Source organism: Physella acuta, unplaced genomic scaffold (assembly GCF_028476545.2).
Source record: "Physella acuta isolate Inbredline_101_S28 unplaced genomic scaffold, ASM2847654v3 ptg000045l, whole genome shotgun sequence".
Lineage (NCBI taxonomy): Eukaryota > Metazoa > Mollusca > Gastropoda > Physidae > Physella > Physella acuta.
In genome coordinates, this window is record NW_026731565.1 from 125,926 (window position 1) to 140,496 (window position 14,571).

Below are 14,571 nucleotides of genomic sequence, written 5' to 3' on the forward strand. Positions count from 1 at the left end.
GTCAACGGTCAATCTTGTCTAGATCTGGACACTCATTAAGCTGACCCCCTCAGCGTCGAAGTAGGTCACGTTATTTTGGGAGTGGGTACTGGGGACGGGGCGTACTCTTCGCCTTGACCAGAGTCGCGTGCAATTAATCTGGCAATAGGGGCCCGTCACTCACACCACTGGGGAAAGGATTTCATGATAGCTGACCCCCCCTCCTCCCCCCCCCCACCCCCCTCTTCTCCGCCATTTTGGTCCTAAGTATCCTTCAGTATCATAACGAAAAACGTACTCTTCTAATTAAGAAACTAATTTAAAAAAAACATTTAATTAGTATATAAAAAACTAATTTTTTTTTACTTAATACTAGTTTAAATTTAAGGAAAAATGTTTATCATATATAAACTTTTTAAAAGTTGGGGACGGGGGAGAGGATGGGGAAGGGTGTAGCGAGGTCGGGTGTCACACGGTGCGGCACTTTCAATTTTAGATTTGCACCCCCCCCCCCCCCCTCAAACTTTCGATTAGCACCTCTTAAAAGACTATTTAACACTCGAATTAATCACTTAATTAAGTGGAATTATCATTTTTCTCTATATCTTTTGCTATTTTTTGCCTTGGTGTCACCCCCCCCTAAATGGTGTCACCCGGTGCGATCCGCACAACCCTCCCCCCCTTCGCTACGCCACTGGGTGTAATGATGGGGGGAATGATTGCTAAAGTCTGAAGGATTTAAAGCATTTCTTCAGATACCCTAACATGGTTACACTGCGTTATGGTATAACGTTTCGACATTACTATAGCACATAGGCTGATCTATTTGACGTTGTTCAGATGGGCGTGGTGATTAATAGGAGGAATGCGGTTCCTACAAGGCATCGCGTCTGTCAAATCAATCTGCGTTTTAACAAAACAAATTCGAGATTTAAGCCATCAACCATCCAGTTCGCCCGTGAAATCCCAATTGTCAATATAACCCCCACAATTAACCCCACACCCCAGAATTAACCACAGAACTACCATTTTAATCAAATTCCACTTTAACAACACAAACTTTGCTGATAACGAAACAACACACAAAGTTAACCCCCTTAACCCCACTTTTTACCATACAACCCTCACCGTTAACACCAGAGTTAACTCCATCACCCTACAATTTTTCCCACAACCCCACAGTTAACACAACATTCATCGTTAACTGCACAACCCACACAGTTAACCACACAACCCCACACTTTAACCACACAACCTACACTTAAACTACACAACCCCACAGTTAACCAGACAATCCCACATTTAACAACACAACCCTCCACTGATAACCAAACAACCCCCACTTAAACCACACAGCGTTCCCACAACCCCGACATAAATCCCGACAACCCCGACAACAACCCCGACAACAACCCCGACAACAACCCCGACAACAATCCCAACAACAACCCGGACAACAACCCCGACAACAACCCCGACATCAATCCCAACAAAAATCCGACAACCTCGACAACCCCGACAACAACCCCGACAACCCTATTAACCCCAATACAAATTTCCGCCGACAGTGCTAAAAGACCACCCACACTAAACACAATTTTAACCACGCATTCTGCTTAGCATTTAAAACGCGATCAGCGCAGAACAATTTATGCAAAAGTAGTTCCAGTACGAAATCCCTGTTGACAAACGGACTTTGTTTGCCTGGGCGGGGGGGGGGGGGGGGGGGGGGGAGACCAATCCAATCCCGCCGTCCTGTCACGTGTAACAGTTAGCCAATCGCCAGGGAGTTAACATGTCACATGATCTGTAATTGTATGCGTTTACCCATTCATTGAGTAGAATTGTGTTATGTATACTTCTCGTGGAAAAACAAACATTGCGGGATTAAGTAAAACACAGCATACAATGTTTCAAAATCAATGCAAAAATAAAAATGAAATTTAAAAAATAAAATAATAATAATATTTAATTCAGGCCTGTAAAATGGATACCTAAATCATTTTTATTATCGGGCTAAATATTTTAGTAGAACTGAGCACACACAGCACTAAAGGGTACCTAGCATAATTATTTTTAAGCAGACTTAAGCATTTGTACGCCTTGTGCATATTCAGCATTACCTTAACAACATCCAATGAAACACCTCCCTAAACACCTTTTAAGACACACGATGTAGAAAGTCTTAAAACACTCATGGAAACACACTGTAATACACCATTAAACACCTATTGAAACACACTATAATACACCATAAAACACAATTTGAACACCATATAACACCAAATAAACACAGACATGGCAAAAATAGTTTTATTTTGGTAAGACGTATTAGCTTAACAACGATTGGCTGATACTGAATCCGCCATCTTTGCGACGACACGACGCTCATTTCACAGAGTAAATTTAGTTTTTTTTTTCCCAACCCGATTGTCCGTAAAGTCATATGTGAAGAGGAGAAGGGGTTAACGAAGGGTGTGGTGAAGGAAGTGGCGTTGGTAGGTCGGGTGTCACCCGGTGCGGCACCTAGAGGTGAATGTTGGTGTCACCCCCCCCCCCCCCCCCCCCCACCAACTTTGATAGGTCTAAACTTTACACAGATAATAGTAACGATGTTTATAGTCGGTTTAATAATACAGCTTGATGAAGCATTTGTTTTCTCTATAGCTAGCAAGCTTACGTCACGGTGTCACCCCCACCCCACCCCCTTGTCGGAATTTATCAATTTTGCTCTAAAATTACAATTTAACTCAAAGTAATCATACATTTAAATAGAATGATCAATTTTTTCTATATATATTTTCCTATTTTTACGTTGGTGTCACCCCCACCTAAAAATGGTGTCACCGGTGCGGTCCGCACCCCCGCTCCGCCCTCGCTACGCCTCTGGTGGAGGCAATAATATGGGGGGGGGGTACTGGATACAACCCTTACGACTATGGCAAGCGCTCGAGTGTACGACATAATGTAAGAACCACTAGTAAAGTGAAAAAAAAAGTCTAATGGTAAAGAGGGATTAGACTTCAGATAAAAATGGGATTTGTCATTATAATGACGTTTTCAAATCAAGCGCCAAGTTAACCGGAAGTGTGATAAGACCCACATCGAAACGGTTAGTTTAAAAAAAAAATTTAAAAAAAAAACCTCGGAATTTATTTTCCGGATAGAGGGAAATTTAATTTTTTCTTTACCCTCTGCATCAAATTTCAGGCAGTCCAATCATTAATAGGGTGATGATCCATCTTACGGCTACTGTAATTGTTGATCAAGCGATTACGTCATGCCGCTACGTCATCATTATCAGTGACGTTTGGTTAATTATGCAGCTTAATTAAACTCCACCGTATCTAGGCAGTGGTGTTGGGCGACTTGAGGCTGAAGAATGTAGCCAGGAGGACCGGAAGTGGGGAGAGGTAGGAGGAAGGGGAGTGGGAGTGGTGGTTAGTTTATCGCGGGGGTTAAAGGTTACATTACTTTTAATATTGTAATGCGGAGATCTTTTTGTCCACGGAAAAAACGTTTGTTGGTGATAACTGAGGAACTCTGCCCAGAAAAATCAAAGACATGCCTGGAAGAAACTGGCCCCCAAACTGAAATTTGATAGTTAATGCGGCCCTCGGACTGAAATGTTTGGAGACCCGTGCTCTAGAAGTTTTTTTTAAAAACAGATTACAGAATACCTTATAGAATTACTTTCAATTTCAATTGATTACTTCGTTTTTTTTTTAACAAGCATATATTTATTAAATATCAAATTCGCTATGGTGGAACGATTTGCTCGCGCGGTAGAGCGTATGGCTGCTATCTCAAAATGTCGAGTTTGAATCCTGGGATCGTGGGATCGTATTTACAGGACGAACCTGAATCCACTCCGCATCCATAAGTACCGTACTGAGCTTTGGGTAGTACATGGTGTCATAATGTATGTGGTGTTGAGGCTAATTTCTAAAGTCTCGAGTTCTAACCCGGGTTCGAGTCCACCCAGCTTTGATGAGTACCTCTCTGGTTAGGAAAAAGTAAAAGTGGCTGGGCATAGAACTGATCACACTATCCCTTCATATGTCGTGGTCACAGAAACAGGGGAACTCTACTTCATCTACACTACTAACCGACAGTCTCACAATGGTAACGTCCGCTGTCTCATGTAGCTTGATTCGTCTATAACGATGCTTTAGGGGTTGGGTTTAGGTTAAAATTTGGGTTGGGGTTGGGTTGGGGTTGAAGTTGATGAAATATATGGGTTCGCATAAGGGCTAGCAATCAACACAGGGGGAGGGGCGGTAGAGAAAGACAACCAGTATGTGTGGTAAGATATAGCTAAGTTCCCTTTCAAACATGACGGTCTATGGGGCAAGTGAAGTAGAGTTCACCTGTTTCTGTGACATCGTCATATGAAGGGATAGTGTGGTGAGCATGATGCCCAGCCACCTTAGGTACCTATCAGGTACTCGGGGACGTTCTACCGACTTGAACTCGAATTCGAACCCGAGACTCTCTACCGCTAGGCCACACCGTCCCACGTGGTAAAATATATTTCTCTGTTAAATCGTGTCACACTTTGCCCATATGGATAGCGTGAACTCGCGATGGGGGCGATGTGGTCAAATGGTAGAGCATTCGTCCCCTAACCAAAAGTCTGTATTACATGCATTTGGACCCCATCTAAAATGCCGTTACTCTTCAACTCTCCCTTCATCTCTGAGATTTCCATTTGAAGTCATTTCTTTTAAAGACAGATTTAACTAATAACATTTAAAAAAAAAGATGTATTAACTTAAAATAACGATTTAATAATTAACAGATTTCTTAAGGAGGTTTTGTCAAAGAAAACCTGATTTTTTTTTAGAGAATTCCAAGTCAAATTTAGATACTTCCATCCATTTTGTTAAAAAAATAGAAGTAAACCCCAAATACAGATTTATTTTGTTCCGGGAAGAAAACAGGTTTCGTGAGAAGCGCTCCTAAATTTTAACTCTACCTAGACGGGTATCAGTGGAACCTGGCATCCATCTTTGTTTAACTCATTGACAGGATGACGCTAATAAAAACATGGATTTCAATTTTCTACGAGGTTTATAAGTTTAGATATCCTTTTTTTCCCCTGCTATATTTAATTGTAATGACACTCAATGTTCTATGTTCGGCCTGGAAGGACAAGATCAAGTAGAAGAGCATGGACAAGATCAAGTAGAGAAAGGACAAGATCAAGTAGAGCAAAGACAAGATCAAGTAGAAGAGCATGGACAAGATCAAGTAGAGAAAGGACAAGATCAAGTAGAGAAAGGACAAGATCAAGTAGAGCAAGGACAAGATCAAGTAGAGAAAGGACAAGATCAAGTAGAGAAAGAACAAGATCAAGTAGAGTATGGATAAGATCAAGTAGAACATGGACAAGATCAAGTAGAGCATGAGCAAGATCAAGTAGAGAAAGGACAAGATCAAGTAGAGAAAGGACAAGATCAAGTAGAGAAAGGACAAGATCAAGTAGAGAAAGGACAAGATCAAGTAGAGAAAGGACAAGATCAAGTAGAGAAAGGACAAGATCAAGTAGAGAAAGGACAAGATCAAGTAGAGAAAGGACAAGATCAAGTAGAGAAAGGACAAGATCAAGTAGAAGAGCAAGGACAAGATCAAGTAGAGAAAGGACAAGATCAAGTAGAGAAAGGACAAGATCAAGTAGAGAAAGGACAAGATCAAGTAGAAGAGCAAGGACAAGATCAAGTAGAGAAAGGACAAGATCAAGTAGAGAAAGGACAAGATCAAGTAGAGAAAGAACAAGATCAAGTAGAGAAAGAACAAGATCAAGTAGAGTATGGATAAGATCAAGTAGAACAAGGACAAGATCAAGTAGAGAAAGGACAAGATCAAGTAGAGAAAGGACAAGATCAAGTAGAGAAAGGACAAGATCAAGTAGAGAAAGGACAAGATCAAGTAGAGCAAGGACAAGATCAAGTAGAGAAAGGACAAGATCAAGTAGAGAAAGGACAAGATCAAGTAGAGAAAGGACAAGATCAAGTAGAGAAAGGACAAGATCAAGTAGAGCAAGGACAAGATCAAGTAGAGAAAGGACAAGATCAAGTAGGAGCAAGGACAATATGACATACACCAGTATGTCACACCAGTATCTGACACACACCAGTATCTGACACACACCAGTATCTGACATACACCCGTATCTGTCACACCAGTATCTGACATACACCAGTATCTGACATACAACAGCATCTATCAAGCTGATCTATTCTAACAATGCAGTAATCTTTCACTGTGTTATTGATTGAATTCTGCTATAGTATGTGTGTTTGCTTCGTCACCAGCAGCGTGTGTGTGTACGTGTGCGTGTACGTGTGTGTGCGTGGGTGTGTACGCTTACTAGCACATTGGTGTAGGTGTTTGTGTGTGTGTTCGTGTGAGATTGTATTTGTGTACGTGTGCGTGTACGAGTATGTGTATGTTTGCATGTGGATGTACGCTTGTGTGTGTGCATGCGTATCTTCATGTGTGTAGAGGCATGTGTGTACGTGTGTGTATATATGTATGGGTGTGTGCGTGAGTGTGATATTAGAAGATACCTTGATTACATCGCGCTTTGTTTCATCGGTGATTAGAAAATAATCCCTTTGCAGTCTATTATCTGATCTCACAGTGGGGGTAGTGAGGTGGGTGTAGGGAGGTGGGGGGGGGGGGGTGAGGTGGGGGAGTGAGGTGGGGGTAGTTAGGGAGGGAGTGAGGTAGGGCTAGTGAGGTAGGGCTAGTGAGGTAGGAGTAAGGTGATGGGGTAGTGAGGTAGGGCTAGTGAGGTAGGGGTAGTGAGTTAGGGCTAGTGAGGTAGGGGTAGTGAGGTAGTGAGGTAGAAGTAGTGAGGTAGGGGTAGTGAGGTAGGGGTAGTGAGTTAGGGCTAGTGAAAAGGGTAGTGAGGTAGTGGTAGTAAGGTGATGGTAGTGAGCTAAAGGTAAGGAGATGGGGTAGTAAATAGGGCTAAATTGACCGGGGGTTAATTTCACTCGGATCACCCCCTGTCAATCACTCTATGTCATAACCACCCCCTTCCCCTTGCTATAAAACCACACCCCTATTCCTACCCGTATCACTATATCTAACTGACCGGCGGTGGAGGTGGGGTATAAGGAAAAGGGGATGATGTACTACTGTAGTAGGCCTACTTGAGTGTGTAATATATGGGGAATAAAGTATACGAGCCGGCCCGCGGCATAACATACGCCGCTATTTAGTTGTTTCTAATTTTCAATAATTCATAATTTGTGAATTCGACAGTACCAACGCTGACACTGAAAATAATTCTTTAAAACACTATAAGTAGCTCGTTAAGGACCATAACCCCCCCCCCCCCCTTCCTTCCCTCCCCCCCCCCCCTCCTCCCCCCCCCCCCTACGTTTAAAATCGTTGGCTCTGCTTGTAAACATTTAGAGTGAACACAGCTCACTAAAACCATGTAGGGGTGGGGAGGTAGGGAGAGCGTTTGCAGCTTGTTTTCTAACGGCTCGAAGAAGAGAATTATATAGATAGATAGATAGATAGATAGATAAGGTATGGGTAATTTACTCATTGATATATATTCATGATATTGATTTATAATGAGTTGGGTAAGATGCTGTTTGGTGTATCTTCACACCTGAGGTACTTTATCATATCAATTAATTTCTTAAAATTCAAGATTTTTTCTTCCAATTCATGAGGGATCCAAAAATTAATAAAAAAAGCACTAGTGAATAAGACGTAGCAATCAGAAATGGAAAAACATGAATATATACGATAATTGTTTTATATTCTTAAGGGTTTGTCTATGAACGTAATTTAAAAGAATTAAGTAATTCAATTGTAATAAATTCTAAATATTCGTGGATTTTTTAGGAATACTTTTTCTAGTGAGAATATATATAGCAAAATTAACTTATATTGAGACACTCTTTAAAACAAAACAGAAATGCTTATTTAAAAAACAAATACAAACTACGTCCCTTGACTCAGATGAAAGTTACCGATTGTTTCCCTTTAGACGGAACCAGATATTTGAGCGCCATTTTGATGGCGTTGAAGTGGTGGGATCGTATGTATATCCCAACGACTCCCAGAGATATGATGTGGGAACCTAGAGCCCTGTTCCTGTGGGTAGGAGCAGAGGCGTAGCGACCCTTCTCGGCGCCCGGAGACAAACTTTCGATTTGCACCCCCCTAGAACTTTCGATTTGCACCCTCCCTTCGAACTTTCGATTTGTTTTTCAAACCCATTTTGGCGCCCCCCCCTAAGGTCGGCGCCCGGGGACATATGTCCCCCCCCCTTCGCTACGCCTCTGGGTCGGAGCCAGACTTGTGTCCTGGTCCTGAGGGTAGGCGCTAGGGGTAGTGAGGTGGGGGTAGTGAGGTGGGGGTAGTGAGGTGGGGGTAGTGAGGTAGTGAGTTAGTGAAGTAGTGGTGGTGAGGAAGAGGAAATGATTTAGGGGTAGTGAGGTGGGCGTATTGAAGTGGGGGGAGTGAGGTAGTGGTAGTGAGGAAGAGGTAATGAGCTTGGTTAAGTGAGGTGAGGTTAGTGAGGTAGTGGTAGTAAGGTACTGATAGTGAGGTAGGGGCAGAGAGGTAGTGATAGTTAGGTGGGGGTAGTTCTGTGCGGGTAGTGAGATAGGGGTAGTGAGGTAGTGGTAGTGGGGAAGTGGTAGTGAGGTGGGTGTAGTGAGGTGGATGTATAGAGGTGGGGGGAGGTAGTAATAAAAAGGACGAAGATCTGGCCGGTACAGTAACGAAGCTGTAATTTTACTGTGTTGAACTCATACATACACATCTGTCGACCTGTTGGTTGTCTGAGAGCGCTTTGAAAAGTTGGAACTATTTTCGGGCTGATGATTTAGCTCGTGTTGCTCCAGAGCAGTAATTACATCACGTTTCATGCGGGAAAATTCTCTACTGTTACACCTTACACGTAGCAATTTCAACTTTTTAGCGCAATTAGCGCAGTCACTGCGTTTATCTTGACAGTTTTATTTTTATCTTTAAGATTTTTATCCTGAAATATATTTTTTTTCAAATACTTCGCATATTCACGAAAAAAAAATCGATTTCTTGAACGGGTTATAACAACTGCGTATTTCAACACTGTTGGGGAGTACACAGTTATTAGATTGATCAACAGGAGTAATCCCCCATTTTTCCATAACAGAGTAATTATCTTTCTTGATGCTGTCCTACATAAAGAGTATCAAAGTCAAAGATCTTTGTGCCGTCGAGAAAATTACAACCCTCCCCCCCACCACCACTCCCTTTTTTTTCTTTGACTTGCTGAAAATTCAAACATTGGAATGACATTAGAGTTTTCTTTCACCCCTCCCCCCTACCCCCACCTCCCCCCACCCTACATTTACTATTTGTCTAGGCGCTAATCATTTAGCTATGCATGTTATATATTTTTTAACCTTAGTGTATACGCCTTTAGTGAGAGGCGTAGCGACCCCTCAATTTGGCGCCCCCCTCCATATATTTTGCATATTTATAATTCAAAATAGCAGCTAAAATGAGCTTATTTTGGCACCCCTAGGGTCGGCGTCCGGGGACATATGTACACCCCCCCCACCCCGTTTCTACGCCTCTGCCTTTGGTTAAGGAATATCTTTAAGTTTTAAATATTTTTTTATATATTATGTCAGGTATACACAGTACCGGCAGGGTACGTCTAACACCACCGCCACCGCCACCCCCACCCCCGGGCGAAATGAAAATAACAAATACTTCAACCGTCATCTACCCGAAGCCTCGAAATTGTTTTTCTCCCTCCCCGGAAAAAAAATGTCTGAAAGAAACCCCACAAGCAACATCGGCATTGTCACGGTCACGTGATGGCAGGTGCTTCCTGGACCCAGCGCAGAGTTTCTTCAAGGTTTCCCCCCCTCCGTCCCGTCCCACGCCCCACCCGAAGAAATTTAACTTCCCCCCCCCCCCCCCAACCCTCAACCCCCGAACGATATAGAATTTATATATAAAATATATACTTTTAACAGAATCCGCCTCCCCCCCTTCGGAGATTTTGGTCCGCCCCCGAAAATTTCAAGTGCCCCCCCCCCCCCCCCCCCCCCCGGAGATTTTGGTCCGCCCCCCCCCCTCCCCCGGAGATAAAAGTCTGGACGAAACACTGGTCTAGCGGCCTTCATACTATGTATTATTTAGTTTACAACTATATTAATGAATCAACCTTTATAATCCTGAAGTACAGACACAAACATATTGTCAACAGACAAACACATTATGGTGTTTTCTATGTAAATAGAAAAAATATGAAACGGACCATGTCTATGAGCCTCATATTCGAAATGTAGATCACGAACATTGTTTTTCTGAAGAGTTATGTTTCACATGACCGATATGACAAGCAGTGGCGTGGGCAGAATTGGTTACAGTGGAGCGGAGAGGTGGTTGGGGAGTTTATATATATATATATATATATATATATATATATATATATATATATAAATGCGTGTTTATGAATGTGTGTGTATGTGTGTACGCGAATATTTATTTTTGTATGTATTCACTATTTTCAAACTTAAAGCAAGGTAAGAGATAACTAACGCGCGATTCGCCAATTACTGTAACCGAGGCCGTGTGGGTAGTCTATTGTGGGGTGTGCTGGGTACCTGACTCACATACGGGAAAGTAACGGCGGCTAAGCAGAGTGCTGACCACACCTTCCCTTCTTATGCCGAGGTCAAGAAACATATGAACTCTACTTCATCTGCCCCATGGATCGCTAGGTCCAACGAGGAATCTTTTCGACAGTAGGGTGTGAAACCTTCCCCAACTTCACACCCCCATATCTACGACAATTCCTGCTACATGAAACCGTTAAATTTATCTCCTTCCCCCCCCCCCCCCCCCCACTGAGAACTCCAAAATCATGACCAGTTGTTTACAAGTAAAGAGTTCAAAAACATATTACAAAAAAAAAAACAATTTTTAAACGTTGATTTAATCACGAGTATGGTGGGAAACTTGTACTTGACTATATTTCGGAGATATTTCCTATCACAACATTCTTACTAATGTATTCTTTAACATATATAAAATTATTTAGATGTATGTTAAGATAATATTAGAAATATTCAGTCATTTATAATGTTTAAAGTTGTACTGAAAAGATTGTATGAGAAGAATATAGATAATTCTCGTTTTTTTTTTTTCAGAAAACAAAATTGTTAATACCAAGATAACATTTTAAATTAATTACCTGCTAATTAATCAAATGGGCCAAATCTAAAGAGAAAATTGTATTTTTAAAAAATGTTAAAGGACAGTTGCACTATTTGAATGAATGTTGATGAATCAATGTCGTCAATATAAATATTAGACTTTTTTCTCAGAAAGAAAATTGCTAATCAATTACCTGCTAATCAATCATATGAAACAAATCTAACAAAAAAATTATATTTTTGCATAGCAAAGGGACAATAGAACTATCTGAATGAATGTTGATGAATGAATGACGTCAATATCAATTCTAGACTTACTCATTGTTACTATCCGGGGGTGGAAGGTCCCCAATGGTCGTCAACGTCAGTGTAGACCAGAACAGCGAGCGTAAATATTTCCGGTTGACGTTGGCGAACTCCCCCACGGGCTTAGGGTACGACCAGTCGCCCGTGAAACCCTCCGCCTCGCTGATCATGTAGTAGAACGCCGCAAACCAATGCGCCCCTAGAAACAGAATGTGCGTCAGGTTAGCCACCCTGATCAGGTTGGGGTACGCTGTCCGGGATTCTAGCATGTGCAGGAACCGGAAGGTCCGGTAAACTTTCAGGAACCTCGGAAACCTCAGCATCGGGTGGTGTTCCCCGATGGCAAACTGCAATAGATCCAACGGTAGAAGGCTGATGAAGTCGACGTAGATCACTTTGGATTTAGTGTACCTTTGCCGAAGTTTTTTCGAATCGTAGACCATGAGACCTTGGTCGAGGTATCCAGTCCGGAACTGGACTATGATATCACATATGTAAATAATATCGAAAAGGCTGTCGAAGGAGTACCAGCATGCATTGCAGCCTTCTTGAATCTCCTTGAAAGCTTGACGGGCGATGGGCGTCCACACGTTGTACAGCACTGAGACCGTCACTACGCCCAGCCAGTAGAACATGAAGTTTCCGTCATGCTGGATAACGAACCGGCTGTTGAACTTCTCGGAAGAACACGGCGCCCTCGGCACGTCCTCGTCCGTAGACTGCGAGTTATTCTGAACGTTTTGGTGGTTGCGCGTGGAAAATTTTCTCAAGAACGAGTCTTCACGGTTCAGTGCGTGTTTGGTTTTCTTGTTGCTTTGCATTTCATTGGCGGCTTTCAAGGTATTTCGCAGCCGGCGCCAGTTTGAGCTCGGCAACGCACCTAACCCACGTTTTGCGAAACGGCGGTGTCCTTTGGTGCTGCTGCAGACGGACGGCGGTCGGGCGATGTCTTCGTCGGTGGTGCCGTTGTCGTCGTGACGCTGGCTGCTGCTGCCGCGGCCGGAAGTGCCAATCGACAATGTGGATTTCTCATTGTCTTTCCGCTTGCTTTTCTTTTTTTTCTTCTTGTGACCGCTGTCGTTCGCCTCCGAGCGTCGGTCATCGCTGTTGGTTAGACTGAGATTCGAACCCTGGTCGAGGGAGGAGTGTCTGTCGACCCCGATGGTGCCGCTGGATCTTTTAGAAGAGCTGTCCACATTGCTGATTTCCGCTTCCTCCGGTTCTAGAGATCTTCTGTTCTTGTTGGCGGAATTTTTATCCGGCGAGCCGTCGATGGATTTCCCGTCTAGGTAAAATTTATAGCAGGATTCGGTTGGGTTGCTGATGCTGTCTCTACCGGAGAGGGTGATGTTGTCCTGCGCGGTGATGGTACCGCTGTTGGGGTCGTCAGACGAGTTGACGCGACTTTGTCGTCTGCATCGCGTAAACCGAGGCGACACAGAGGGCGAAGATGATAGAGCGGGATCCGAACCCTCGACCTTCGTGGGGTAATCTTTCCTGTAGCGAACCACTTCTTTTTCCGGAATATCACAGATCGTTGTTAACGTGACGTCATTTCCACTGGAACTTCCGTGACTGAGTTCATCGCGCATGGGCGGACTTCCTGTTCCGCCATCTTGAGTGCGGGTAAATTGCGGGTCGGAGGTGAGGTGGTCTGAAAGACGGAGTTCCCGCCCCTGTTGGTGTTTGCAAGGGTGAGAACAAAGCTGGGACGTGTCTAGAAGCTTCGAAGCCGGGGATGAATCAATCCAAAATGGCGAACCGGAAGTGCTGTGTAAAAGATTATCCAAAGAAACGCTCTGCTTTTCTTTCTTCCTGTCCAAGTTTGAAATGGGCTGGCGAGGCGTGGGGCTGGCTCGGGGCTCGCAGGTCGGCTCGTAGTTTGACAAGGGCCGCGACTTGTCTCGTGTCACCGCGGAGTTGTTGCCCGTGCGCGCCTCGCGTTTGTCGGGAGGGTCGGTGCGGGTCTTCCCGTGGGTCGATGGCTCCGCGTCACCCGTCGCCAGCCCACCCCATTGGTTCGCCCGGCCCGACATCTTCCATTGGCTGGCGGAGATTTCCGAGATCCTACGACTAGGGATGGCTGTGGGTTTGTTGTGTTATGGAGCAGTGTGTTGCAAAGAATTTTTTCCCTTTCTTTTTCTTTATCAAATAATAGTTGAAGTAATTGCTGGTGATAATCTCCCCTTCTTCAATGATTAGACGTTGTTAGGGAAAGCTGGAATTAAAAAGTGAAAAAGTTATTAAATAAACCGGGAGTGATCTCCCCTAAACTTTCTCGAATATTCTTATATAAAATAACAGAGGATGGGAACTCGGGCTATAGACATGATTTTTAATCCATTTTAAATACTTAAAGTTTTAAAAATAGAATAAAATCTCGTAGACAAATTAATTGCACACCAAGTGAACGCGAAATAAAAAAGCGCATAATAGTGCGCAATATTATTAGTACTTTTAAAATTTACATTAGTTTTTTGAGAAATCGGAAGTAGCGTAAATTACTACTTCCTGTCAACGGAAATTACTCAAAATTTAACAGAAGGTAGAGAATTAGATCTTTTACTTACATGTGAAATTTCATTTATCTATCTGAAATAGTACTCAAGTTATAGGCTTTTAAAAAATTCAAAGTAGGAAAAGTACCACTTCCGGTTATCGGAAATCGCTCAAAAGTTGATACGGATCTACGATTTTGATAAAATACTTATATATGAAATTTCATCAACCTAGCTGTAACGGTACTCAAGTTATCGTGTTTACACACGGACAGACACACACACAGACAGACACACACACACACAGACATACGGACAAGATTGCAAAATTATGTTTTTCCGTATCAGTGAGGTGTAAAACGTCGAGATTTGTAAAAATCTCGATTTTTTTTTTTTGCACGATTACAATACTTTCTCTATACTACGTATATACGAGAAAGTAAAAACCGATAGTTTGGGGCTAAAAATAGCTGCGTGTTTCTAAAAATAAACTAAAAATGGAAATTGTTTGACAAAAAAATACATTTCTTTTTGTTTTAAATTTAATTAGATTCATATAGTGCTGCATTATATGTTACTTTTAAAATAATAAAAGC

General features: G+C 42.7%; 1 protein-coding gene across 1 annotated transcript in view; it reads right to left on the reverse strand.

Annotated features, from left to right (window-relative positions):
- The window catches only part of LOC131944352 (cyclic nucleotide-gated channel rod photoreceptor subunit alpha), a 76,587-nt gene extending 63,052 nt beyond the window's left edge, over positions 1 to 13,535 (reverse strand). Inside the window, exon 1 of the mRNA XM_059304913.1 lies at positions 11,490 to 13,535. Within this exon, the coding sequence (XP_059160896.1) occupies positions 11,490 to 13,513 (2,024 nt within the window). The 5' untranslated portion in view covers positions 13,514 to 13,535. The remainder of the gene's footprint in view (positions 1 to 11,489) is intronic.
- Positions 13,536 to 14,571: the final 1,036 nt, after the last annotated feature.